The following is a 26,637-nucleotide window of genomic DNA, read 5'->3' as shown; positions in this document are numbered from 1 at the left end:
TCTCCTCTTACAGCTAACCTATTATTCTCTGTCTGGAATACAAAATTCTTCCACCAGCTGCTTTTCCTGTCTTTCAGGTGATTATGCTGGCATTTCTTTGCCTCTGAAGTTGAAACACATAGACTCCATTTACATAGACATTTCTTTGTCCATATTTTGGACAAGACAGTGGATTTTTATTGGTTGGAAATGGTACTTACTACTAATAAAAACAATTTCAATGTTATATTAAGCAACCTATATTAGTAAGTCCCTACAAGATAAAAACATGAAAAATCTTGTGGCATCTAGGTTTTTACTCAGATTTTTACAGCATTGACATGTGGTATCTTATCCTCATTTGTGTCAGATTTAAGCTTGTTATTCATAATCGAATGGAAAGGTTTTTACCTAATTATTCGTTAATTCTAAAAGGCTACACTGAATAATCTCAATGTTTACTCATTGAGTTTATGACTGAGTAGGTATTTTGCTATGTTTCTTACCATAGTCGTCAATATGAAGGTATTTAACAAGAAACCAAACCCTTTGAACAGAGAAAAGAAAACAAACAAGAAAAGAAGCAAGCAGAAGAAGCGTTCCGGTGTAAGTGCGAGTAAGCTACAAGTACCCAACGCACAACCTACAGTTTACCACCAATCCAAGCTGAGGCAATAATGTTCATATGGAAGAACATAAGTAGCAGTTTTAGAAAAAAAAAAAATTTACCAGTGAAAAAAAAATTTTTCCTTTCACATCAACTACAAAGCATCAATTTCAAAGTATTACTACTTAAAATGCTGGTTCTTACCTAAAAGACACAGAAGGTCTTATCAGTGCTGGAACACACAACAGTTCTAAGACAAGGGTATCTTGCATTTGAGGACACATATTGGTATAAGTCAACTTGTCAAATGCTTCTCCTCTCCGAGCAATGTTCTACAGCTGCAATTACTATTCCTCACTTTTTTCAGAATATATTAAGTGGGTCTTCTGAGATCACCAGGCATGGACTATTTCACATGGAGTACTGTCCCTCACAACACCATCTTTTGGCCAAACTGCTATCTGCCTATGACAGTGTAAGGTAAGTGAAAGCCAATGGTGTGATGTAAAGGAAGAAAATAACCCCTCACAATACAAACCTTTAAAGATAGCTAAATAAGGGATAAGTAGTCCACTAAGTCAATAGTGCTTTGAGGCACGATCGGGTTTTTCACATGCTACCAAGCACTATCATCAATATTCAAACATACCTAGCTGCATAGTATTTGCTCCAAGTCTACTGTTCCAAACTACAGCAGTTTAACTTTGGTCACATTAGGATTCATTTTAGAGAAAAATATTTACCAGACATAGCATGCAAGATGCCCTGCATTCATATTATAATTTATTCCTCAACATACTGAACAACTGGATCAAAATACAGCATACCATCCTATCTACGCTTGTAATTATGAGGACTGTACCACTTGCAAAACATTAAGTGAAAAGGAGCATAATTACATAGTGTAGAAAATTTCATAAACTATACTTACCCTTGTTTTTCTTGATATACAATTTAATGTGCAGTGAAAAACAACCAATACGGCAGAGATGAGCACCTCACGCTCCAAATAGCATATGCAAGGAAGACACAATATATTATTTCCCTGAAACCACAAGAATTTTTGAAAAGAATCTGCCTCATCTGTGCTAAAGCAATTTCAGAACAAAATACAGATACAACTTTTTAGCAGAAAGTCACTTACTGAAATACATAATTTTCTCCTGTTTCAGGATGCAACTTAAAATATCAGAAACAACACACTGTATCAGACAGAGAGAAGCATCCACTGACTGCACTGTGAAGCTGAAAAAGCCCATAAAAATGTGAACATCTCAGCAAAATGAACAAACCACAACTTAAGGTCAAGTCAAATTTTATCAGTCATGTTAGCAGTAGTCTTCTCCATCTACCACAATGCACAAAGTTGAGGGCCATGAAAGCCTTTCAAGTAGAACAAACACATAGCAAAAGGTGTTGAAACACAAGAGGAGGCACAGTCTAGACAGACACTTTCCATCAATAATCTCCTAAAGTGCAAGGGATGGAGAAGCACAGATTAAACCACAAAACAGCGAATAAGAGCATAAGGACTGGCAATTCTGAAGAGACCAACAGCAACATGCTAATCTATAGATATTTCCTCAAAAATTAACTTGAGAGATTTAGTTCAAAAACACACTAAACTGTCACAAAAGCTCCCCATGTCAATGTATTGCACAAGCAATGAACTCCATGTAGCTGTTTAAGAACAAATTAAACTTAATATATGGTACCTTTAAAGACAGAGGAGCTATTCAACCATGAACTCTGGTATCTGTAAGCCACAGCAATTCACACACCCAGTATTCAGTCCAACAATGTGTCTGATTAAAGCATACTCTTCAGAAAAGCATCCAGGATCAGACACCATGAAAGGTTTTGGAGTAGTAACTCTCTGACATCCGATCAGCAACAACTTAAATAGTGATTCAGTGATAAAAATACCTCCTGAGGCTTAAAAGACAGCATCTATGATTTGAAGGAGACCCCCGCAGCCCTCATGGTCACCATGACATGGAAAGAGAAGGCAGAGTGAGAGAAGAGCTAGAATCTTTTAACACATGTTCAGAGGAAACATAATTAAGAGGTTAATCATGGTCTGTTATTCATTTGTCTGACTGTATCAGACAATCCTAATCAAACCTGATAAAACCCACTGTTCAGAAACTAAAATGGAAAAAAAAAAAAGTCTTTTCCTGCTGTGTTTTCAAAGAAAATGCACTTTTCCCAAAAAAACATTTCACTAAATCTTGTGTGTGTCAACTACAGATTTACTCTATCATACCAATCTATCACCACAAAAATGTACCATTCCTATATAAAAACAAAAAAATGTATCATTAGTGGTTTTCAACAGATTTCATGTCCAGCAACATCTGCAGAGCAATAGATTTCATTTAACCAGACCAGGATCTTTTCTAACCGCAAAACCAAGCAACAGATTAATTTCAAAATAGCACAGGTCAGATGTGCCACTTTTCCACATGGATAAAGTAGTAAGTGCACTTGTGTACCAAAGACTGCCAAACTAGACCATATGTTGTCCCATGACCCAAATTACCATTTCAGTTTTAAGATCAAATATTATACGAAAGATAACATTTAAATTGGGTTGATAACTTGGATATGTAGAATACCTTTGCTGAGAAGAACTAGTGAACAAACTCTTAGGACCTGAAATGAGGTCAAAGTGCTGAATTTGACATCACAATCTGTTGCCCTGGAAATTATTGCAACATTTAGACAAAAAAATTTGTAAGATCCAACAGGATTGCTTGAAAGAAAATGTTTTCATTCTCTTCCCGAAAGCAACACAAGACAGACAGAAAGTCTAGAAGCTCTTTGAGTAAGGACTTTTCCAACATTTTAATACAGAACCAAACATACTCCCAACAACAGTATATGTGCTCTTTTTCTCATGGTTTTGTTCCAATAATTGGCATTTCCTCCCAACACCCCATACAGTTTCATCAGCATAGAATTCTCTTCCATGAGAAGAAAAATAAGCCACAGAATTTCAAGTCCATTTACACTTGCACTAATTTAGGAAATTTAATTTTTAGTTAACATACCCTGTTGTTCTGTACATAAACTTCAGCAACTTCTCTTCAAAAATAGCAACAAAAAAGAAGTGCAAGTTATAATACTACCAAAACCTTAACCTTGCTTGTATCATAACTTCCATACCACCATTGGTAGCTGCCCAGAAAGACAGTTTATTTGTACTCCACTGTAAGTTAGCAAAGTATGCCCAGTTTGCTCTCTGTAGGTGAAGAATGTACAAGTATCCACTCAAAAGCCTGCTTTCCTGCCGACAACAGCAGCAACCTGGCAGTCATGATGATTTCATTTGTGCTACTCAGAACTGAACTCAGAGAAACAAAATTCCAATCACTACCAAATCTTACACTTTTTTTTTTTTTCATTCTCTTCTGGTTTTTATTTAATAAATGAAAGGGGTTAGCTTTTCTAAATGATACACTCATATTTAGCAGCAGACCTATTTTTTTCAGCACCATATTAAAAGTTCTTGATTACATCATCTGCCTGTAAATGTTCATCTCGTGTAGGAAAAAGTGTATATCTTATTACCTTATTATTTAAATATTTGCAAACTGTGTTGCTCAGCCAAAAAGACACAAATATCCAACTATGTCTTTGGTAAGAAGCTAAATAAAGTTTATTCTGGAGCTATGAAACATGCATTTATGAAGTTGGATTCTGTAACAACATATTTGCACAGTTTTAGTTAACACTACTCCACACACCTGGCCTTCAATTCCTGCTTGGACAAAGAACTGCAGACCATTCAACAGCAAGCAATATTGTCATCCTTCCCTCCTGCCAAAAAAATCTCCTATCCTCAGGATCTTTCCATCTTTTACTAAACACAGGTGCCTTTAACAAACGATGAAAAGCTGCATTCATTTTTACCTTCACTTTACAAACGTGGTTTCTTCTGAACATTTTGAGATGATGAACTCATTCTACGTGGAAGTTACCCTGCAAGATGCATGCAGAAGAACTTCTAGATCTGGAAGGATGAAATATTTAGGTAGCCTCTTCCTCCTTGTATTCTTCCTCCTTCTACATAATACCATCTGCTGCAAGACTTGCAAATAGCATTCTGAGAAAAATTTTGAAATACTCAACAGAAAGAGATTATGTTCCTCAAATCTTCTGGAGTCTGGCATAGAATCACATTTATCCAAAGTGATCTTTGCCCTGTGATACTCAGTCTTTTACTCAAGCTGTGAGGATGTAGACACAAGAAAAGTCTTTCAACAACAAGAAGAGTGCTTGTTTCTGTGTCTGTCCTTTCTAGTCACTACAGCTTTCACTGGTTTTCAGCGTTTCTCTTATATGCTGGGCCACAAAAAGAATGCCTAGCTTCTTCAGGACGAGATTGCCAGCTTCAAGTATTTTTAAGGAACTTTTTAAAATATTACCCTGTACTTAGACTCTCAGGAAGCAACACTTAAAAAATCTCCAGATTTTTCTGGAATGTGAGCTGTAGACATTCAGGTGCTTTATCTTTCTCTGGGGAAGCTCTTGTGTTTGGACTCATACTGTTCTTCTGAGGCATAATCAGCCAAATTCTGTAATCAGTACAGGAACAGCATGAAGTTCAACTTTCATAAACAAAAAAAAAAAGCACCTAGGAACACAGCTCTGAATATCCTGGTATGAGACAGACCATGTGGACATGCTTCAAAAGATCTAATTTTACCCCAGTAAATCCAGAGGAATTCCCAACACCATCCAGAAACTCACAAACATACCAAGTTATCAGAGTGAGGTAATCTACTTGGGAAACTAAAAACACTTAGTTACTGACAGAATTACAGATATATTTCATTGCTAGATAACTCTCACATGAATGAATCACACTAAGGATGCCTGTGGAGAAGCAGAGAAAAGGTTCATCACGGTTCTTTCTTCCTACTGTTCTCCTACCCTCTCCTCTACAACACATTCCACACACTTTGGGAACTCCAAGTTCCCAAAATACAGCATGTTAGAATAAAGCATTAAAGAATCAAAGTTAAGTATTATTATTTCTACCAAGGGGAACAAATTTTCCCTTACATTCAGAAACTGTTAAAATTGAGGAGTTATGTTCCATTCCCAGATTGCAGAATATGCTGCACAAAGCCTGTGAGGAATTTTCTGCAGTCGGACAGTACCCTTTAAATGTCAACTTTGACTACACAACTAAAACAAGAATCACACTTAAAATACTCTTACTAAACAACGAGTTGACACGTTCCCTTATAACTACCTAAACACCACACATGTAGTGTCAGGAAAGAATAAAAATAGAAAATCCAAACCTGAGATGGGGTGGCTGACAAGGTAGAAAGATCTTCCTGTTGAAATTTCCCAAGTAATCTGTATTTTGCAATGCTATTGTACAGAAATGCTTACCAAAAAACATTAGCATCTGACAAGCACTCCACTGAAACACAACTAGATAAAACAAAAAGTCACATCAACCAAAAAACCCTAACCACTTGAAAAAGCAGAAAACTGTTAGAAAAGCAAGAAACGAAAGACCACAAAGAGGGAATACAGCTATGTTGCAAGACATTGAAAATCTAGCTAGCCTACATCAGAAGATACGCATCAGTCATTTCAAGGAGCAAATTTTAATAAAAACGTAAGTAGGAACTGGTCACAATTTACCGAGGTATTGTAAATGTTTCTAAGGAATTTCCTAAGGAATTCTTTTCTCTGATGTGACTCTAACAGTAAAAACACACAAGGTAAAAATTTATTTTAAAAAAACACAGACAGCTACTTTACAGCAAAAGCTTTTTAAAGTTTTTTGTTTTCTTTTTAGCTAATTCTACCTACTAGTGCTACCATGTTCTCCTGTGAGAGCTTTCCTTAGAAGGGAGAGTATTTTCTTCATGAAAATAGTTCTTCAAAGGAAATAGAATATCCCACTTCAAACTTGAATTGTTTGAATAAAGTTAGAATAGGTGCTCACCCTGATAAGCTGCCATATGTTACCATTAGACTGAAGCCAATGTAGCACCAACAGTATACAGTACCACAGCTGGAAAAATATCTGCCTTGCTATAAAGGCTCTTGAACATGCCTCACGGAGCCTCAATTACTCCCACCTCAGATACACCCGTACTGATCTTCACTCACAGACATCTCAGGATTCCCCCAGCCACACCTGGAGTACTTTACATTCCCCTTTTCCTTCATTCTTCAGAGGCTGACCAGCATTTCTAGACCCTCTGTTCTGCTGTTTCCCCACACACACCCACCCCTCTTTCTCTTGTACTCCAAGGCTGCTCCAACCTGGGTCTGTTTGCATCACAAAAAGTTTATGACCTTAATAGAACCACACAGATCAATTCCCCGAAATTCATCTTAAGTAACCAACACACTAATCTTCATTAATTACAGCTGAGTAAGACAAGATTGATATTTCAAGAGCACAGTTCTCAAAATAATTTGTCTTGTCACATTAGAGCACTTCAAAGTGAAACACAGCTCATTAACACCATCATCTTTTTGAAATTTCATAGAAATATTTTTTCTTTTTTTTTTTAATTACTGTTTTGGCAAAATTCAAGGATTGGACCAAAATGCTTTATTCGCAGAACACTAGAAGACTGGGATGATATCAGACCAAATCAGCAATTAACCTGCTAAGCAGTATTTGTGAAATGGATGCCTCCTACTCCACACACACACCCCTTAATAGTTTCTTTGGGAGCAGAAGGGATGAACATCTAAATCCCTCCTGCCATAAAATTATACTGAGGTATACGAACAGGAGAAGAGAAGAAACCCACACAAAGCCAGAGGCACAACAAAACACAACTAATACTAGCTTCTCAGTGAGTTTGGAACCCATCTTTAATAAATTCTACTTAACTTTCAAAATATTTTTTCATCCTACCAGACAGAACTTCAGACTTTACAGATACCAAGACACAGCACCTTCCATGGTTTAGCTCTGCAGTCCCCATATAAGCTTCCAGCATTGCTTCCAGCTACAAGACATACAAAATTTAAACAGAACCCAGAATACGATATTGCCTGGAGATCACAAGATTGCCTGTGGCATGTTACTAATAAATTGTTGTTACCCAAAGGCCAATGAAGGTTAAGAAACACTAATGCAGACATATTATCAAGCTCTAGGAGGACCAGTGCAATTATAACGTAGATTTTGTCAAGCCTAGCAGAGCCAGTTGCCCTCTGAGCCAGCCCCAGCACAATGTTTTGTGATGAGGTTACCCATGCTGCTGGAAATGTCATCTTTCATGTATGATATAAAACCCCTTCTATAGCTACTAACAATACCCTGGCATTGTTTGCAACATGTAGGGTGTTGTTCTGGCTAACATCCAATTCCAGTAATAATATTCTATCTACCTACAGTAACCACAAGATATTCTTCATTTTCAGCCCCCAGTGGTTTTGCAGCTCAGCAGCAAGCTCTTAAAAAAATTGCCACACTTCACTGCAAGTTCCACATTTCACTGTGCGTTTATCTGTCTGCATAGATCAGGCATTTCTCTAGAAGTAGAAACACCTTGAGATTATTGGGAATAAAGGAGCTCTCCTCATATGGCACAATTAGTCATATCAGCAGTGATACCTATTTTGAGCAGCACCCGTTAATCACTATCATTAGCAGGATTTCTGGTGTACCAGCATTCATTGTACCAAGAACAAGTCTTTTCCTATTACAGTTCTACTATATAAACAAAACCAGCAGCACAATTTCTCTTGACACAATCCTGTTTTGAGTAACGAGAGGCAAGTGGCAGCAATTAAAACTAGACAATTCAGAGTATAAAGGGAAGCTTACTTATACCTTATAGGACAGCAGAAATACGGATGTTTTGCTGCAAAGAAAAACTGGCTGCCATTTGTATGCTGGGGAAGAAGAGGTGTTGAAAAGTAATAAATAGTAGGAAGAAGCGGGGCGGGGGGGGAGAAAACAGCTCTCAGGTTGGAGACAGCAGGAAAAAAACCACAGAAAAACAAGACTCACATGATCAAATACAAGTTGTTACATATGAAATGGAAGAAACCTCGAGTTCTCTTTTAAACATGTGTAGCAGATATTTTCATATTACTTTGTATGAAGGATTATTTACCTGTTAATCAAATTTCAGAGTCTTGGAAGAGACTTTGACTAGAAAAATATTCCCTGTATGCATTATTTCTAGTTTCCTAACTGAGTAACTCTTGATTTAGAACGAAAAACACCAACAGAAGGATTTATGTCTTACGCTAACCTAGGAAGTAGTACCACAAGACGCATGGGAAGCAGTGGCTACGTGCTGCTTCCAGCCCAATTCTTCACACCCTAAAGGTTCCGCAAAGCACCAGAAACATGTATGTTGACCTGAAACACACCTTCTTCACAACCATATATAAAATACTTAGAAAGTCCTTCTTTATAGGATGGAACAGAAAATAAAGGAAGAAAATAAAACCTTGTGCAGATCTTGAACTTAGAAAAATAGCAATTCTTTACAAAAGAGGGGTCCACCACATTTTCTGTAGAAATGTTGCCTAGTAGAAGGCTCCAGCCAAGTGCAAAATCATGTTGCTATCCATAACACACAAATAGCACCTGTGCACACGCCAAGATCAGCCAACACTCCTGGTCCCATGAGCTGCATACCAAAACCTTCATGTGGCTGGGAGCTACACGACACATACCGCATACCTCAGAGAGGTGAGGGAAGCGGAGCATACCGCAGGAGCTTCAGCCACCCGTCGCCCACAGAAAATAACAGTTTCTCAAGAGCACCACTGCCTCTTTGCAAGACGGCACTGGGCTGAGAAAACAGAAACATCGAGCAACAGCAGCCTTAAAATCCATAGTGACCTTCTCCCCAATCTCTATATCTGAGGTTATCCAACAGCCACACTGGCAGTTACATGATGCAGTGCCATTTTGGGAACCAAGCCTCAACCTTTTGCTGTCTGTGTGTGCCTCCAGAGCCACAGGCTGACCGACTCCGAAAGCCAAGCAGTTTATTGCTGCTACACACAACTGACGTATGCCACTATTCAAGACACCCGGACATCTGCTCCTCTATAAAACCAATAGTGATAATAATAATGGCAGATTTATACCTGATCTTTATACAGGATCTTTTGGCTTCTTTCAAATTTCTAATCCAACATCCACCTGGCAAATAGATATACCAGCACCATTTCCTCTCCATTCAAACAATAAAACCCCTCAAGCAGGGAGAATCAAAGCTATATCAGTAAAGTTTTAAGCTACAGCCCAAAATGAGAGCTATTCTCTTCTGCTTGCAGTTACCATATGAATACAACATACTAAACGTAAGGCTAGATAACAACAAACAGCACTTTCAGTCAGCACCAGGTGAAAAATCCATACAAGCACAGCCCACTGCAGCGGCCGACGAGACGGAGACACTCCCGCCCGCAGGCCGCGAAGAAAACCCACCGTGGGCACCGTGACGAGGTGTGCTTTCAGGAGGCCGATTTTACAACCCTCCCGAGGGGCAGGTCCCACCGGCACCGCCCGGGAGACCCGCACGGCCAGCGGATCCGCCTCACCACCGGGAGCTGGCGGCACACGGCCGGGCCAGGGCAGTGCCGCGCCGCCCTGAGGCGAGGTCCCCGCGGCGGGGTCTCGCTGCCGGGCCGGGGCAGGCTGGCGCCCCGGGCGGCCGCGGGTCACTATTTAGCAGGAAGGTGCGCAGGAATTCCCGCAGGCGCAGTCCCAGTCCCCACTGCGTTCCCCGGGCTGCCCGCACACGGGTCACGGCGGCGGGAAGGGCGGGGGGGGGGGGGAGCGCAGCCTCGCCACCGCCCCGGCTGCGCGCCCGCGCCGTGCCGAGGCTGCCCCCGTCACCACAGGGCTGGTCCGGCCCGGCCCCACCGAAGGAGCGCGGCGACAACCTCCGGGCCGCGCCCCGGGGCACCGCCGCCGCCCTCCCCCCGGCCAGGGCTCCTCCAGGCGCTGCCGGCGGCTCCTCCCAGCCCCAGCCGGCGCCCCCCGCCGCGGCCCAGGAGGGCTCCCCCGAGCGGCCGCAGGGCGCTGGCTGCCCTCCTCCGCGCCCCGTCCCCCTCGGCGCCCGCGCAGAGAGGGAGGGAGGAACGACGGTAACACCGTTCCATGCCAGCCCGGTGCCTCGCACCACCAGGGCCCCGCCGCCCGAGCTGCGGGGCTGCTGCCGGCCTCCTGCCGCCCGCGGCAGCAGCCGGGGACAGCCCTCGCCGCGGGGCCGGGAGAAGGCCGGTCGGCGGGAGCAGGGGCTCGGCAGCGGCGCTCACTCACCTGCCCGCGACAGCCCCCGCCGCGCGGCCAGCCCCGCTCTGTGTACTCCGGAAACGGCGGCTCCTCCGCCGGGCGCCGGGGAGGGGCCGGCCAGGGGGCGGGCGGAGCCGCGAGTGACAGCGGGAAGGGGAAGGCGGGAGAGGGCGGGCGGCCGCCGGCGGAGGGGTGAGGGAAGGGCAGGCGGCAGCGGCGGTCAGGAGGCGATAGGGGGGAGAAGGAGGAGGGGCGGGCAACGGCGGCACCGGGGGTCCCTTGGGGCGGTTGCCGCTGGGGACACGGGGGGTGAAGTGAGGCGAGGCGCAGAGTGAGGCGGTGGCGGCGGGGTTGTCCCCGTGAGGGGTGACAGGGACCGCCCGGGACGGGCCCCGGCTGCGAGGGGTGCAGGGGAACGAGGTGAGGGACCGCCAGGCAGAAGAAAAGGGGAGAAGGGGCAAAAATAATCAGGGAATATTTAATATGTGCTTAAAATAATGAGGTTTCTCATTCTGTTATTCTGTGGTCAGGTGCAGTGTCCTTCCTTCCTCAGAGAGCAATTTGTGATGGAGATCACCAGTGGCACCTGCAAAGTACTGTATTCCTGTTCTGTTCAAAATCACTAGCTGGAGAAACTGGAGAATTCAACGCTGCTGTTAAATGGATTTATTTGGGAATTAGGTAAAATGCAGAAAAACTATCTCAAATTGATCCCTTGGACATAATAGTCATGGTGCTCCCAGCTTTAGGAATTGTTCAGAAACAGGCCTAGTCTATGATGGCTTTGCTGTGTGAGTTTAAACTGGTTTGTTATTATTTCTCAGGCTTAATGCGGGTTTTATACAGAAAAGTTTGTTGTGCAGTACGATGTATTTTCAAATCCTATTTCCATGGAAATAGTCTTCTGTTAATCCTGTCTTTCTTAGTAGAAAGTGATTATTTTTTATTTCCAAGGCTTATTTAGAATCTTACATTTTAAATGGAACAAGCATTTAATAATGTATAGAAATGTCTGGTAGAAGTTAGAAAATAAGGTAATGTGTAATAGTAGGAGAGTAGTTTAAAATTGTTGGAACATATGTAAGCAAAAATTTTGTCTACAGGGCTAAGCATCCAATCATCTGGCTCTAATTCCCTGCCCCCAAAAAATACCCAAACCCACACACTTGGATATGATACTAATAAAGTGAAAATAACAGTAATTTCCACCAGTGTCAGTGCTGCTAATCAGAAAACTCTGTGGGAAGAAGTGAAATTGTCAATTTATTGGACACCTTCTAGCCACAAGCTAGAAATAGTCCTCAAGTAGTGTCTGTGGGGAGCTGCCTAGGAGCAATCTGTGGCTTTGTTTCCTTCTTCGTAACAGATGGTTGCTGGCAGACTGGGCTTCTCATCAGTGCATTCCCTCCGAACTTTTCTGATTCTTGCATGTCTACTAAGCATGTCTCTTCCTAGTAAATATAGTCCTCAAATTAAGAAATACCTGGGAAATACTTGGAAAGCATGCAAGGGAACAGAAGGCTGTCATATTGTTGGAGAGGGGTGTCGGAGTATTCTTTGTACTGGAAGAGTACAATAAAGGGCTGGAGAAGGTACCTTTTTTTTCCCTGCTTCTAACTAAATGGCAGATGAAACATTGGTTTTAAAAAAAAGATAAAAAAGACTCTGATGGGTTTTCAACAAGTTTTTGATTGGAAGGAAGTATAGGTATGAAGTGGAAAAACTGAGTGTAAAGGAAGTCAGAAAGAGCTGAAGAGGAAGGGAAAGAGAAAAGAAAATACTGGGATGGATTTTCCAGGCCAGATGCTGAGGCTACACCTTAAAAGTAATCAAAAAAAACCCCACAAAATACCTCCTGGTTTTTGTGTTGTTTGTGAGGGTTTTTTAGAGAATGAATAGAGAGAGATTAACACACACAAACACACCGGTATTTTTAGGGGTACTTACATTTCCTGTCCTTGGGAAGCAGGGTGGCCAGTGTGGAGCTTTTTAGCTGCAAGCAGCTGTCCAGCTCAGGTGTTCACTCTCCTGCTGAGGTTGTGTCATGTAGTGAGCACAGAGCAGTGCTGGGGACTGTTGTAGGAAGAAGCAAACCATCAGGAGTCACTAAGGCAAACATTACAACTCATGCTTGACTCTTGTTGCATGTTCAGTCCAGGCCTGTCCAAAAAGAAATCTAGAATCCCTGGTGAGCTATTGACATTTCCCACCTGCGAACTGTTCTGCTCTCCAGAAACCCTCCTGCTCTCCAAGCCACGTATCTTGCAGTTCTTGGTCACATGAAGAGCATGATATGGTGCTTACAGGATCACAACAATCTCCTACCCTAATGGATAGCTGGCAAATTATATTGCACTAGCTGATGGCCATCCACCAGAACTTTTCCTAATAGTGCTATATGTTTTACCAACATAAAATTTGACCAGTAGATCCCAAAACTACGTAAGCCAGGCTGATTAAAGCATACTGTATTCACAGGCAGAAATTTCTTCTACAGACCTAGTCTTACAGTTCAATACAATGCACGAACATGTTCTTACACACTATCAGGAGGTGTCTAAATCTGCTCCATATTTTGTTATCCTAGTGATTTAATTATATTCAGTGGATCTGTGCAGAATTTGGTTCTGTCAACACTAACAGTGGAGTTATTACACACAATAAGCGTATTTTTTATTTTGGCTTGCTGGATTTATTTACATATTATTATCATTTTTTTACAGTGCTGTATAACAACTTTTAACACATAACTGTCTCTAAAGAGCTGACATTTAATTTTAAATTTATTACAGATGAAGTTTATAGATTAAGAGCATAAAGGCACAGAAGACTGGGAAGAATCCTAGCCTTGAAGCTAGTATGTCTTAACCAGATGGTAGGAATTTAAGACAGACTGAGAAATAAATAGGAAGTTCACACTTCTTAATATGAACAGAGTATGAAAACATTCAATTCAGCAGAAGTGCATAATAACCAATGCAGAATAAAGAGGAAACTCTTAAGGACTAGAAAATGTGTAGTGTAGATATTTATTGTGACATTGTGCATTAAAGTTATTTTCCAGAATGCTTACAATGCTATATTTATACTGAATTTTTTTTTTGTGAATTCTAAATATTTTGAAAGATGCTAGCATGATTAACTATTTAATAAAGTCATATGTAAATTCACACAGAATAGATGTATTCAGTTATATTTATGATTTTCCTATTGATGTTACATATATGTGAAAAGTGCTTTCCAAGACCTCTATTGAAGGGAAAGGAAGGAAACCAGCACACTGTTTAAAGAAAAAACATAACAATGTTGTTTAGAGAGAGAGGAAACCAGCTTTGAAATGTATTATGAGTGCAGCTTGATGTCATGGGCTGTAGGAGGAAGAAATCATTAGCTCGGAAAAAAAGCAGCACTGGTACAATAGCCATGTGCAAATGTTAATAAGGATATGCGTGTCAGCAAGGTGTGGGATAAGATTAGGAGGATGAATGTTAGTAATGAAATCCCTCAAGAGTGAGTTGTCTCATTAAAGGAAAAGGCTAATTTACAAGAGATTCTTGTTTCTGTTAATCAGATAGAGACATGTTTAGGAAAAGGAAATGTGGTGAAAACCAGGGTGATTTTGGGAAAAAGACTTGATCACTAATGTCCTGTTGTATCCGCCGTGATTTTCCCTTTGTGGTTACTAATTACTGTGAATGCTATAGTGATAGTATATATAAGTACAGGAAGAACAGCAGTAGTGTTGCATTAATATTTGGACTGTATATTTGCAGTTGGAGGGTGAGAAGTAATGAAAATGCAGGTTTAGATCTAGATATGTTATACAGTTTGTACAGTACGTCACAGTCCTCATGGCTCGTAGCCTAACTCGCTCTTGCTGTCTGAATGTTTGACAATGCAGGCATACACGTAGGCAAATAAGACTTCTAAAAATACATTTCACAAATCATCCATTCCAGCTGTCAGGGTGAGAACAGTCCTTTTGTCCTGCAGCCCTGGCCAACTAAAACCCTATTTCAGGCAAGTGAAATTTAGTTATTTGCTGCCTGACGGGAAAGCTGCTGACCTATGCTTTATACCCTCAGTACATTGACTGACCATTGTGTCCAACCTGAGGCTTAAAATGAGAATTGGCCTCTTGCCCAGCTTCTTTGTAAACACTACCAAATGGCAAAAGAAGTGCATGGTTAGAGCCCCCAGCCTGCTGTTCGGAAAAATTCTTGCCTGTTACCTCCACAGGGCAAGTCCCACTTTGGAAAGAGTGAACATGACTGACTATATATGGCCACATAAAAATAAAAATTGGGACAGTCACCTTTTCTTGTCAGACAAATCAAAGATCCAGGTCACCTTAAAAAATCCTAGGCTGCAAGCCAATGATACTGGCTATAGGGAAAATATAAATATATTAAAATCTCTTAATCCTACATGGATCAGTCCAGTTTTGATCGAAGTGAATGGAGGCCATTGACTTCAATTGATGTTGGATGTGTCCCATGACCTTCTAGTTTATATATTTAGACTCCCCATACTAATCTTCTCTTCTACAGGTCTGATGTCATCACCATTATTATAAGCAGAACTTGTCACTTGATTGACAGCAAATAACCTTTCCAAAAAGTAGCCAACGAGTAAGAATGTTTTGTAAGAGTGACATATGATCATGACTGCCGGCAGTCCATTTTTGTTTACAGGCAGTGGAAGAATTTCAGATATTTTTAAGGTCAGTGTCCCTAGTCCAGAGAAGAAGGAGAAAATGTGTTTGTTTTTAAATTACTGTTCTGCTTAAAAAAACTGTCTTCCATTTGTTCTGAAATGGAGGACTAGACTCTGAAATAAATCCTTTGTCTGTTGCAACCAGCTAGATGGGCACAGGAATGGAGTATTCCCAACTACATGCACAAAATGGTCATTGGCATTTCATATTTTTGCTTCAGGAAGTCAACTACTTAAACATATGTATAATTTTTTTCTTAATGTCTGGTGATTCAGATGTCTGGGATCTCATTTTGCTTGTTTTCTTGAAAACTTTCACAAAAAGGAATCAGCTTGCAAAACCACAAAAATTTACTTCTCAGCCAGCTGTGGTAAAAGAATTTGCATGACCATCTCAATACTGGAGAAGTTTTTATATTTAAAAAATTATTCCAATGAGTAGCGAATGATTATGAATTCATTATTAGTTTGCCATTGGCAGTTGGCTTAGAACTGTTCAAAGTATGCAGCAAATATGGAAGTGTTGAGAGAATATTTGTAAGACACAAAGAACTGTTGTTGACATTTTGTAATACTAGATCTTAGAAGATTGTTATAAAACAAATATGCTGTAAATGTGTGAATGAGAACTAGACTGATTTTTTTTTTTAACTTAGAAATGAATATGGCATCTTAAGTATATTCCATTGTAAGGTTGTGACTAAAAGTAAAATGTAATTCTATATAATTGACCCAACTTATTAATACGGTATTTAGGGCTTCTAATATAATAGAGTCCAAACACTATTTAGAATTAATTCTAGAACACTTATAAACACAGACAGGTATAGAAAAATATTACCCCTTCTAATGAATGTTTGAAATTATGTTTTGTTTGTTTGACCTTGTACAACTGATAGCAATAAGGTGTGACATGTTTCAGATAATGGAATTTTAGTTTTGTAGTAAGTGTCTTATATTGGACACATAATTCATATTTTAATAGTCTAAAGTAAACATGTTACCATATGCATGATGAATTTTAGATGATTTATTTTCATTTATGTTTATATAAATACACAAAAAGTTTATAAATATATATCGAGATTTAAAGTGGTCTAGAAAGAAGCCTAAATGGTATTTTTAAAGAATTTCCATGTGGTAGTTCCTGCAACACAGGACTGTTGCAAGAGGACTGAACGGAGGACCGAATGCTATTGCATTGCCTTAGTTTTTGTTAGGGCACTGTAGCAAAGGCAACTTAATTTCAACTGCCTCAGTGGTACTGTTACTACCTTTTGCCTATACAGATTATTTTTATTGTGGAAAACTGCCAAATAAGGAGTCATTTTGTAATGGAGAACATGAGATTATGAAAGTAGGTTGAACAGAAGGATAACAGAGAAACATGTAAACCAATATCTCATGGTTGAAACTTTGCTAAATTACTTCATAACATACAGAAAAGTGTAGTAGATAAAGCTGTGATCTAATGCAGGCATGACACATGAATGAACTAGTCTTTTCTCTAGAGTTTTCTCATTACAGAAAATTACGGAAACACTCAAAGGCCCCGACTGGGATTGGGATTTAAGTAATCCACTTACAGGAAGGCATTTCTCAGGAACAACAAAATATGAGACCAACAAAGCTTCCTTCATAAATGACTCTTGCTAAACCCCTCAATACAGAGCCTCTTTTGGGTGTCCTATCCAAACGAGTCCAGGTCTCCTGGTGACATCATGAAATGTGAGATGGTTATGAGCTAGTCTTTGGCCACGATGGAGCTTTGGCCACCTGTCTGTCCTATGCTTGAGAAGACATTCGGGATGTTGACAGAGAAGAGTGCGACTTATCTACTAAAACTTGGCAACCCAGTCTCATCTGCTTTCCAAGGGACCAATGCAGCTAGCAATGCTTGATTGGCTGAGTACCATTTTCCTCTGGCTCCAACAGGAAAGCCAATGTAGCTGACCTCAGTGGCCAGTTTCAAGTTCTTGATTTGTTTAGTCAGCTTCTGGTTCTTTCATATTTCCTCTATAACTGCCGCCCAGAGTGTATTCGATTTGCTTGCATTGTAGTCCACCACCTGGGCCTGGTTCTCCTTGAAAAATATGACATCAGGTTTGAGGAGCTCACTCTGCTCATCACTAAGCTAAAGCTGATGATACAGTGCCCACTGATTTTTTCTTTGTTTGCCTGTTTTTTAAACTTCCTCAGCCAAAATAGTACACAACTGGCTGTGTTACTAGATGCAAATATCCTGCATGGCTGGACACATGCCAAGGATGCAGGAACAGGTCTCACAGTCTTTACGGTTCCCTCTACTGTTGTCTTTTTCCCAGCCCAGAAATTCCTCAGTGGGGTATTCATTTGCTTGAAGTTTAAGGGCTACCAGAAGTTATTTCTCTGGCATCCCAGAATAATTTTAGATCTTTCACCATCTTCCAAATACACCAGGGCATCTAAGGCGGATAGATGCCCTTTATGTCTGAGTGGGCTAGTTAAAGGTGCTCTCTACATCCCCTGTCTCAATTTCTATGCTCTCCTTGTTTCAAGAGGCACATGCAAACCTCTCTACTGTGGTTTGGCTCCAAAGATCCCACTTCATCTGTCATTAATATAAAGTGTGTGTAGCTTTGTTGAAATTGATAGTTATGGTTCCCAGCTCTTTTGTATGACATCTAATCAATTGCAGTATTGTAAAAGGAGGTATAAAAAGCTACCAAGTCTGTATCAGACTATCAGATCACAGTTCTCGCTGGTGTGAGAGGCAGGAAACAAAACATCAGTTCCACAAAAACTGCACATAGGCAGTATGCAACTCTTGTGTAAGTTGTCGTATCTGTCAGCACGAGGGACTGTGAGACAGCAGCCCTGTGGTAGCAACTGACAACTGAGGTTTGAGGGGAAGAAAGATTTTCAGCTTTATGTGTGCACTGCTAAATAATTCAAAGCAGCAGATAAGCAATACCTACAGCTGCATTTCTTTTTTTAATTTCACACTGATGAATTGAGATACTATAACCCAAATATATACACTTCAGATACTTTTAGGCACACAACATCAAGGCAACAGTTACTAAAAGGTAAGGGAGTAATAAAACAATCTGTAGGCCATAGAAATTCTATACATCAGTTGTTTTCTGTTGTTGAATTTTGCATATGTTAGTTTTCTTTTGGAATTCCAAGATTTAGAGTGAGGAAATTATACGATATAGATCTTTCAAAGTTAAGCTTTGATAGTGGTATTGAGTGTCAACAGACTGTATATACATCTCAAGGATCTTTGTAATTCCAAGAGTTGGAAGATGAGAAGGCAATAAATAATAGGATACAGAGTATGCTCTTTTTCCTTTTTAATGGGAGAATACTTCAGACATGGTGATGTAGTTGACAGATGTTCAGTTTAGCATAAAAGAAAAAAACCAAGAAAAGAGATTGAAATGCATAGCCATATAGGAAATAAAAAAACCCTGATTAGTAAGGGAACTAATTAGTATGGCAACCTATTCTGAATTTATCACAGTGAAGTAGCTTATGCTTAGCTCCCTCTGAGTAAGCTAAATACATGCTGCCTCAATATGAAATAAAGATAATATAGAATGATAAGTCCATCATTTTTGAAATTTCACTAATACTAGCTGTAATCAGTTTTTATCCAGCTCAAAGACAATCTTAAAACGTGCCAAGAAATGCATATGCACATGCACAGGTACATACACATATTTGTCTTATCTTTAATTGTTACCACAGATACTGTGAGAAATAAATGAATTACCTGTTTTTCACAAAGATTGATATGATAAAAATACACAGAGTTGATTTGTTATATTTATCTTTGGTTTTCAATACTGAAGGCAACAAATAGAAGAAGATAGTAAATAAACTGCAGTAGCATTGGGGCTTATAAATAGCATTCTGAGTTGGGGACACAATGCAGATCTAAGTATTTTCTCTTCTGTACAATTTTAGAGACAATTCTGTCCTGTCTTAGAGACTGTATACCAGATAATAATCATAAAAGTAGTGAAAAACTTCTATTACTGTGCTCTTAAAGTGTTCTTAAATTAAAATGTACAACATGCACATCTGTCCCCCAATCTATTCAATACTGCTTCTAGAGAACAAATAATCTGTAGAGTTGTTGAGGTAACATGACTTGCTATTTCCTGGAATAATTGCCCACAAACATGTTACCCTGACCCCTGTGCCAACTAACAAACTCTTGACTATGTACACAGGGTGACCCCAATGATGCTTTCAGAAAAGCAGGATTTGGGGATTAGACACATTTGTCTGTGACAGGAGTTGTGGTTTTTTCCTCATATGGATTAAATAACATATAGACAGTCTGCAGAGTTGCTCATTTTGCCCTCTGATTGCAAGTTCCATGCAACTTCATGGTTTGCTTTGTCTCACAATTCTAGGAATGGTGGTTTCCTGAGAAAATCAAGCTCAATACTTTGGGACACTCTCTCTCATAGTTTTTGTGCACGTAGAATTGGCAAACCAGCACAGTACATAATAAGAATGAAGTTCAATCTGTAGTGGTTTCATACCTTATGTTTTTAAGAGTGTGTAATAATTTTTCTGAAAATATATAAACAGAAATCTTTGTAAAGCTCATTTTTTTCCAGCTGTACAATGGTATACGTGTAATTTGGGGATTTCCAGCCATAACTATAGTAGCAGTAACAAAAGATATTTAAAGCCTGTTAGCCTTAGTCATGTTTTTACTTAATGATTTTAAAAATCATGGTGCTTGATCTTGCAGTGAGATCCATTTACCCATAGATCTCATTGAAGGCCCAGGACCTGCAGTTAATATGATTCCATTCTGTGTCTAAATGCACCCCCATTTTACATAAAATAAATGTGGGCATTTGTTTCAAGGTCAGCAATTTATGAATTAAGAATAATATTTGTAAATATCCTCCAAATCCAATTCAATAGGAATTTTAAAACTTCAAAAAAGCAAAGATCTGCACAGCTTTCCCCCTGCAAAACTGCATGGTAGCATGAAGGATGAAGTAAAAAGTTGTATCTGTAATTTAAGAGCCTGCAATTATTTGCATTGTAGTCACGCACTCTATGTGACCATACTCTTTTAAATTCAAGGAGTCTGATAATACACACAAGCAAAAAAAAAAAATACAGGCGGCTATTTCAAACAGAACCTGTAGAAAGAACAATATTAACATGTAGATCTTTTTGAAAAGATTCAGTCTACAGAACTGGGATTTTAAAGAGAGATACTGGTTAAAGCACTGGGCTCATCTGATATGCACAGGGAAAAATGTCAACTTGAAGGGTAGACATCTTCTAAAACAAAATCTACTTTACCAGGGAACTTCCTTGAACTGAAATGAGCTGCAAGATGGGCTGATTTCTTAAAATATTAATAGTAAATTTTGATGAGATTCTCATTATGCTTTCACTGATGAAAATTCATTAAATTGCAATGATAATAAATCTTGAGAGATTAAGTTTCTAAATGAATATCAAAGGATTATTTCTGGAGTTTTTTAAGACCCTGAGATTTGTTTGGCATGTAGCTGAACAATCAGTTAGCTTTGCTGACAGCCTGGTTTACGTGACTACACTATGTGCTGCTGTACACCAAATGGCATTGTCCAATTGGGGTTTATTTTTAGGCTGCTTTGTAGCAGATGCAGACTGGCACATCACTGCTTACTCCAGTGATGTGTGTTACATTCCCAGCAGGTGCCCCACTGAGAGGGGAGGAAGGAAACTCGTTGCAGAAATGATAGCGGTGCAAAGCACAAGTCTCAAAACTGCTTTAGTGGGTCAGCTGCCAAGAATTACTACATGTGAATGGTACTTTAAAGCTGTCTTTGCTTCCCATTAGGGACTCAACTTACAATCGAGACATCATACATTGGGAATTTGCTAGAACTTTGAATTAATATCCACATTACCAAAACAGTGTAAGTTAAAGTCACCTCCTATTTGATACTGCAAATTCCTAATCCTCAGACATGTATGCTGTTCGCTGCAGCAATGATGAACATTTAAAGAAGCAAGCATATTTTAAAGACTATAAGCGAGAGCTTGGTTCTGCTGCTTTTAAGATGAGTGGCAATCTTTGTATGAAACTTAATGGGAGTAGGTCAGACCCTATGACCATAAAAATGCATTTTTCTAGAAACTAAAGTGACTTAAATGTCTGTATTAAACCGTTTCCATTGTGAAAAGTACTTTTAACCTGGAAATACGTAGCATTTTCTCTAAACAGTATGTTTTAAGACATTTCCTCTCTATTATATAGTATATGTGCAAAATAAGTACAATATGTAATATTTATATATTATAATTACATATAATTACAGTAATTAATATTTAATTAATGCTAACATAATGTATAATAAATATAACAATTACCAAGAAAAGTAATAGTTATAGGAACTGACATAATTCCACTAACATTAAAATAAATTTCTCATTGTTTTCAGCAGAACCATGTTTTACCTGATTGACTCACCTTATAAAAACAAGACACAACGATGGCTGGATCTCAGACCTGCACACCAGGCTTGCGCAATTATTTCCTCTGTGAACTTGGCAAGTGCTTTTACTGTGAATATAGTCAAAAAGGATACATAATTTAACAACTTCACAATCCTACATGAAAAAATTCTGCATGCTTTCTTTTTAGATGAGTATTTTTCTTGCTGGTTTGTCTTATTAGTGAGATGCCACTAATGCAGTTACAAAAGAGTAAGCTTCCTGACCATGCATTGTTAGCAGAATTATTAATTGTGTTTCCTGAATTCCTATTCATTTTCATATTGAAGTCAGCAATATTAACTTTTAATATTAAATGGGCAAGGCTGACAATTAGTAAGTAAATAGATCTTTATTGAAATTGTAAACTGAATGTAATTTAAAAAAACAGAGGAGGCACCATTGCTGTTATTCCAGTCACCTTTCAGAGTAAAAATCATACTTCAGCCTCTCTGCTTGTAAAGGGAAAGAAACACTGAATTGCAAGAGAGTGGGTAAAGTTTATATGTAACATCTAAAAATACTTCAGAAGGAATTTACTTCTCGGTATTGATTATACAAAAAAGGCAGAAGAAGTTTTCTGCATTCAGTTGGCTTCCCAGAATATATGAAAAGAATACATGTGCTCAGAGCTGCTTTGTGTAGCCACTGAAACCTGGGTGATTGCAGGCCATCATCATGAAGTCTTTCTGATCAAGCAGAAATTTTGGCTGCTTTTGAAAGGGGCAGTCGCACCATGCCCTCAGCCTCAGAATTCGCTGCTGGTTGCGCTGTACATGCGGTAATGTTCTTGATGCTACGTGCTAAACCAGATGATGAGGCTTGAAAAATAATCTTCTGCTGTGTATTATTTTTTTACTGGAGGTCTTTTGGAAAAGAGAAAGATTTTTGCATGGACACTAAACTGGAGCCCAAGTGAGCAGTCTGATGCTCCACAGTGTCATCTGCAGCTTGAAAACAACTATTGCATGGGGCCTGATTTTATTGCCATTGAAGTCATTGGTGCGTCAACATTTTCAGTTGTGTTCCTATATGGTTTATGGCACAATTGCCAATTGACCATGAAATTTTAGCCTCAAGTCACACATATGCATCTGAAGTGATTTTATACTATTCAAGTAAGTGTTCTTGACCACCATTAAAAGCTCTGATTTCTGTAGCAATGGACATTACTGAAAATTCATAGATCTTTGCTCATTTTTCAAAAGAATACCCTTACTTTCTGTAGTATTTGATATAACAGTAAATTATAAATTAATTTCCTGCCTTGTTAAAATCCATGGTGTACAGAGGAATTGTACCCAAGATGAATGTATTCCTATGCTAGCAAACCAGATTTAAATCTGGTAGCCAGTAATTGTTTCCTATAACAAAAAATAGCAGCCATTGTTAGAACCAAGACATTTTAGAGACACTGTGACTTGGCAGGTTTAGCAAAACAATAGTTAACTGAAGAGGAGATTTTTTTCCTGTGCTAATAAAAGTGATATAGTGTCACAATTTGTAAATTCAGGAAACATATCTTCTAAAAATAACTCTTAAAACAACTATACACCTCTCTCAAGTGTAGGATTCTACTGCTGGGTTTGGCTTCCATCATCATCATATGAACAGTAGTACCTGTGTTCCTCTCAAAAGACATACATAGTTTAACTACACATGCATCTTAGCAGAGACAAGAGACCCAAATGTGACAAAAAGAAAATTGCTCTCATCTTACAGAGTTTGATTAAAGCTTTAGGCATAGAGCTTTTAAATGACAAATGCTCAATGAAATAATATTTTGTCTTTATACTCCAGAGCATCATTAATCTGAGGTTTCAGGACTTTAAGAAATGTTAATTAACTAGTTACCATTCATGTAAAGTGTTAGCATTACAGTAATTTTGTGGGCTGATAACTGAAGCATGGAAATAGTAGGTTCTTGGGAAATTATGAGATCAGGGTTCTCTTCCATGTGTATTCCCTATCAAGCGTTTACAGAGATATTAACTCCTTATGCAGTAGTGATCTCCATGGATCTTCCATCAAGTTAGCCCCAAAAGAGCAGGAACATATTTGGGAGAGACTGTGAACAACTTTTGTCGTACCCAAAGCAGGATGTTAATGCAGCCTGAAGCTTTGTGTGGGACACTTGGGAGCCCAAAGATGATGGCTAGGAAGCTAGGCAGTGTTCTGCAGGATTTGAAGTTAAGGAAAGAACAGAGACACTGTTGAGTGTTCTGCAGGAAGGTAAAGGTTTGCATCACTTAAATATAATTTCAGAAAGTTGCCTGCAATAACTACAGTAAATAATGTGCAAATTAGGAAGCTGCTGTTAGGTCTATCGAAATGCATGTCTGCCCAGGCTTGCTGAAATCTATTTGTGATTTCAGTATAATAAAAGAATATGATCACTGCAGAATATGCCTCACAATAGAAATTCTGTGCAGTGTGGGTATAGGAATTGTTCAGCTAATATACATTTAGCCTAATGTTTTGTTTCCAACAGAAGCCATCAGCAGATGATTTGGAGGAAGGTTTGAAGGCCCATAGGTAATGAATAGCTGTACATATTAGATCTCAACCTGATCTTAAATCTGGTTTGAGTGTTAAAAGCCTGAAGCATGGCATTTTCGTATACTTCCCACGATTTTTTACTCAAAGAAATCACTACTTTTGAGTATTATTGGTAACTATTTAACTACTGAATCTCTTTTTTGAATCTTGTGAAATGGTTGGTCTCAGTGATTTCCCTTAACAGTAAGTTTTGTAATATAATCACATGCTCATTTTATTATTGTTATTACTGCATTTCTCAACAAATTTCTTCTTGCTTTCCTGTTAGAGGACAGCAATAACTGAAGCTCAAAATCTACCTTTTCTATAATATTAATATTCTAAGGGGGGGCGGGGTTAGTGCTTCATTTTAAGGGTAAAAAAACCAAACATCTTTCCACTGGCCTTTTCCCTGGCCCAGGTCATTCTTCTCACCCTTCTTTTAATTTCATCTAGCTCTGCAGTATCCTTTATTGAGATCTTTGCAGCCTGTACCATTACTGTTTCTTCCAGATGAAGATATCGATACTGATTTCTCTAACATTCTCCAACTTATTCATTATCACTTTTCTTATGCATCCCAACATTTTGTTTACTTCTTTTGACCACAGCTAAACATGACCTCAGTCTGTTTTCTAAACTGATACATTTTTAAAAAATGCTGTGAATCACATAAATCGCTTCTCTTCTTTCCTTCCATAGCACAATACTTAACAAAATTGGGTTTTGCTTGCCATCAGTCAGCCCATCTGATATTGTCTAATTATGTCTTTTGAAGTATTCTCTAACAATAGTATAAATAACCTGTCATCTACAGATTTTGCTGCTCCTTTCTCAGATCTTTGCTTTTTTCCCAGATCAGTAATAAATATATTAATTCACAGAGAACTAATATTTCACTGAGTAAAATTGCTAATATAAAAAGCTCTAGTTTTAACAATTTTGTGTCTCTGAGAAAGTTAGTGCATTTCCCACCTCTGGTTTAAACTTTATTGCCATTAACCAATTTAGAATGGCATTTAATTAAAATATGGTGGCTTAATACTCATTTATACTCTGGATCCCTTTTTCATAGCAGAAAAGCTATTTGTAATAATAAGATTCTTATAGAAAATATCTCTATTATGGACCATGCCTGTGACATAATTGGAAATTTTTTCCCACCATAGTAAAATTTATGTTCTTAAGATGGCTGTGTTATGGGAGGTTTGGCCCACATAATTATTTCTTAAAAAGGAAAAAGATGCCTTATTTTTTTTAAAAAAAAAGGAATTTCAGACTTCTGAAACTTGAGTTTTACATGTATAAAAAAAATTAATTTGGTGCTTTGAACACATTTCTAGTATATTAAGGGTGACATCTTTCAAACATGTTGATTATTAACAGAACCCCCAGTGAAACTACTGAATTTTCCATTACTTTCAATGGGTAAAGAGATGGGATACCACTGATGGCACCACTGCCCCTGTGTATAATCATGAAAACAAGTGATGTTAATAATTTTTTTTTTTTTTCTGAACGATTATTTTTGTGTGCTATTACGAGAGGAGTTAAAACAAGGTAGTAACCATTTTGCAATTCCCTGGTAAGGACAGAGGGAAGTCCATAGGACTGCATACAGAATCCGAATACTCAGTGCAGTATTGCCATCTGTTGGTCACTGCTTAGCAAAGCTGCAGAGCTGCTACAAAGCCTTGGACGATGAACTGCCACACGAATTGCTGTAGATTATTCCTATTTTCTGCTTCCAAAAGGCTGCGTTTCCCTGGCAGGGCATTTGCCCTGTACTGTTGCATTGCTGGGGAACTGGCTGGACAGGACAGGGGGCCTCTGGCTCCCAGCTCTGGACCACATTGTTCAGACCCTGTTTCACATCTGAAGCTATTACCCAGGGCAAACTATGCAAAGACCAGGCAGGTCTGTAGCAGGAATATTTAAGAATACCCCCCACCCCTCTGAGGTGGAAAGAGAAGGGAGTGGAATCTGCAAAATTGTTCTGTGTGAGTTTTAAAACCTGTAAAACCCATGACAG

The 26,637-nt window shown here is 39.1% G+C and overlaps 2 protein-coding genes across 5 annotated transcripts in view; one reads left to right on the top strand and one right to left on the bottom strand.

Moving 5' to 3' along the window:
* Positions 1-10,974, bottom strand: part of GARRE1 (granule associated Rac and RHOG effector 1) — a 61,268-nt gene extending 50,294 nt beyond the window's left edge. For 2 of the 4 annotated variants that reach the window (XM_075765539.1, XM_075765545.1), the window contains exon 1: positions 10,872-10,959. The gene's annotated coding sequence lies outside the window, so the exon portion shown is untranslated. Of the gene's footprint in view, positions 1-10,034; positions 10,261-10,871 lie in introns of those variants that run through there. The other 2 variants (XM_075765541.1, XM_075765544.1) reach the window with 2 other exon arrangements.
* Positions 499-26,637, top strand: LOC142603764 (uncharacterized). The gene is made up of 4 exons (XM_075765987.1): positions 499-595; positions 10,065-11,036; positions 11,375-11,525; positions 22,016-26,637. Exons 1-4 carry the CDS (start codon positions 499-501, stop codon positions 22,164-22,166), a joined length of 1,371 nt encoding a protein of 456 aa, XP_075622102.1. The 3' UTR covers positions 22,167-26,637.

The sequence above is a fragment of the Balearica regulorum genome, chromosome 13 (assembly GCF_011004875.1).
Source record: "Balearica regulorum gibbericeps isolate bBalReg1 chromosome 13, bBalReg1.pri, whole genome shotgun sequence".
NCBI lineage: Eukaryota > Metazoa > Chordata > Aves > Gruiformes > Gruidae > Balearica > Balearica regulorum.
Note: the sequence above shows the minus strand (reverse complement) of the source record. Positions and strands in the feature narration are given on the sequence as shown.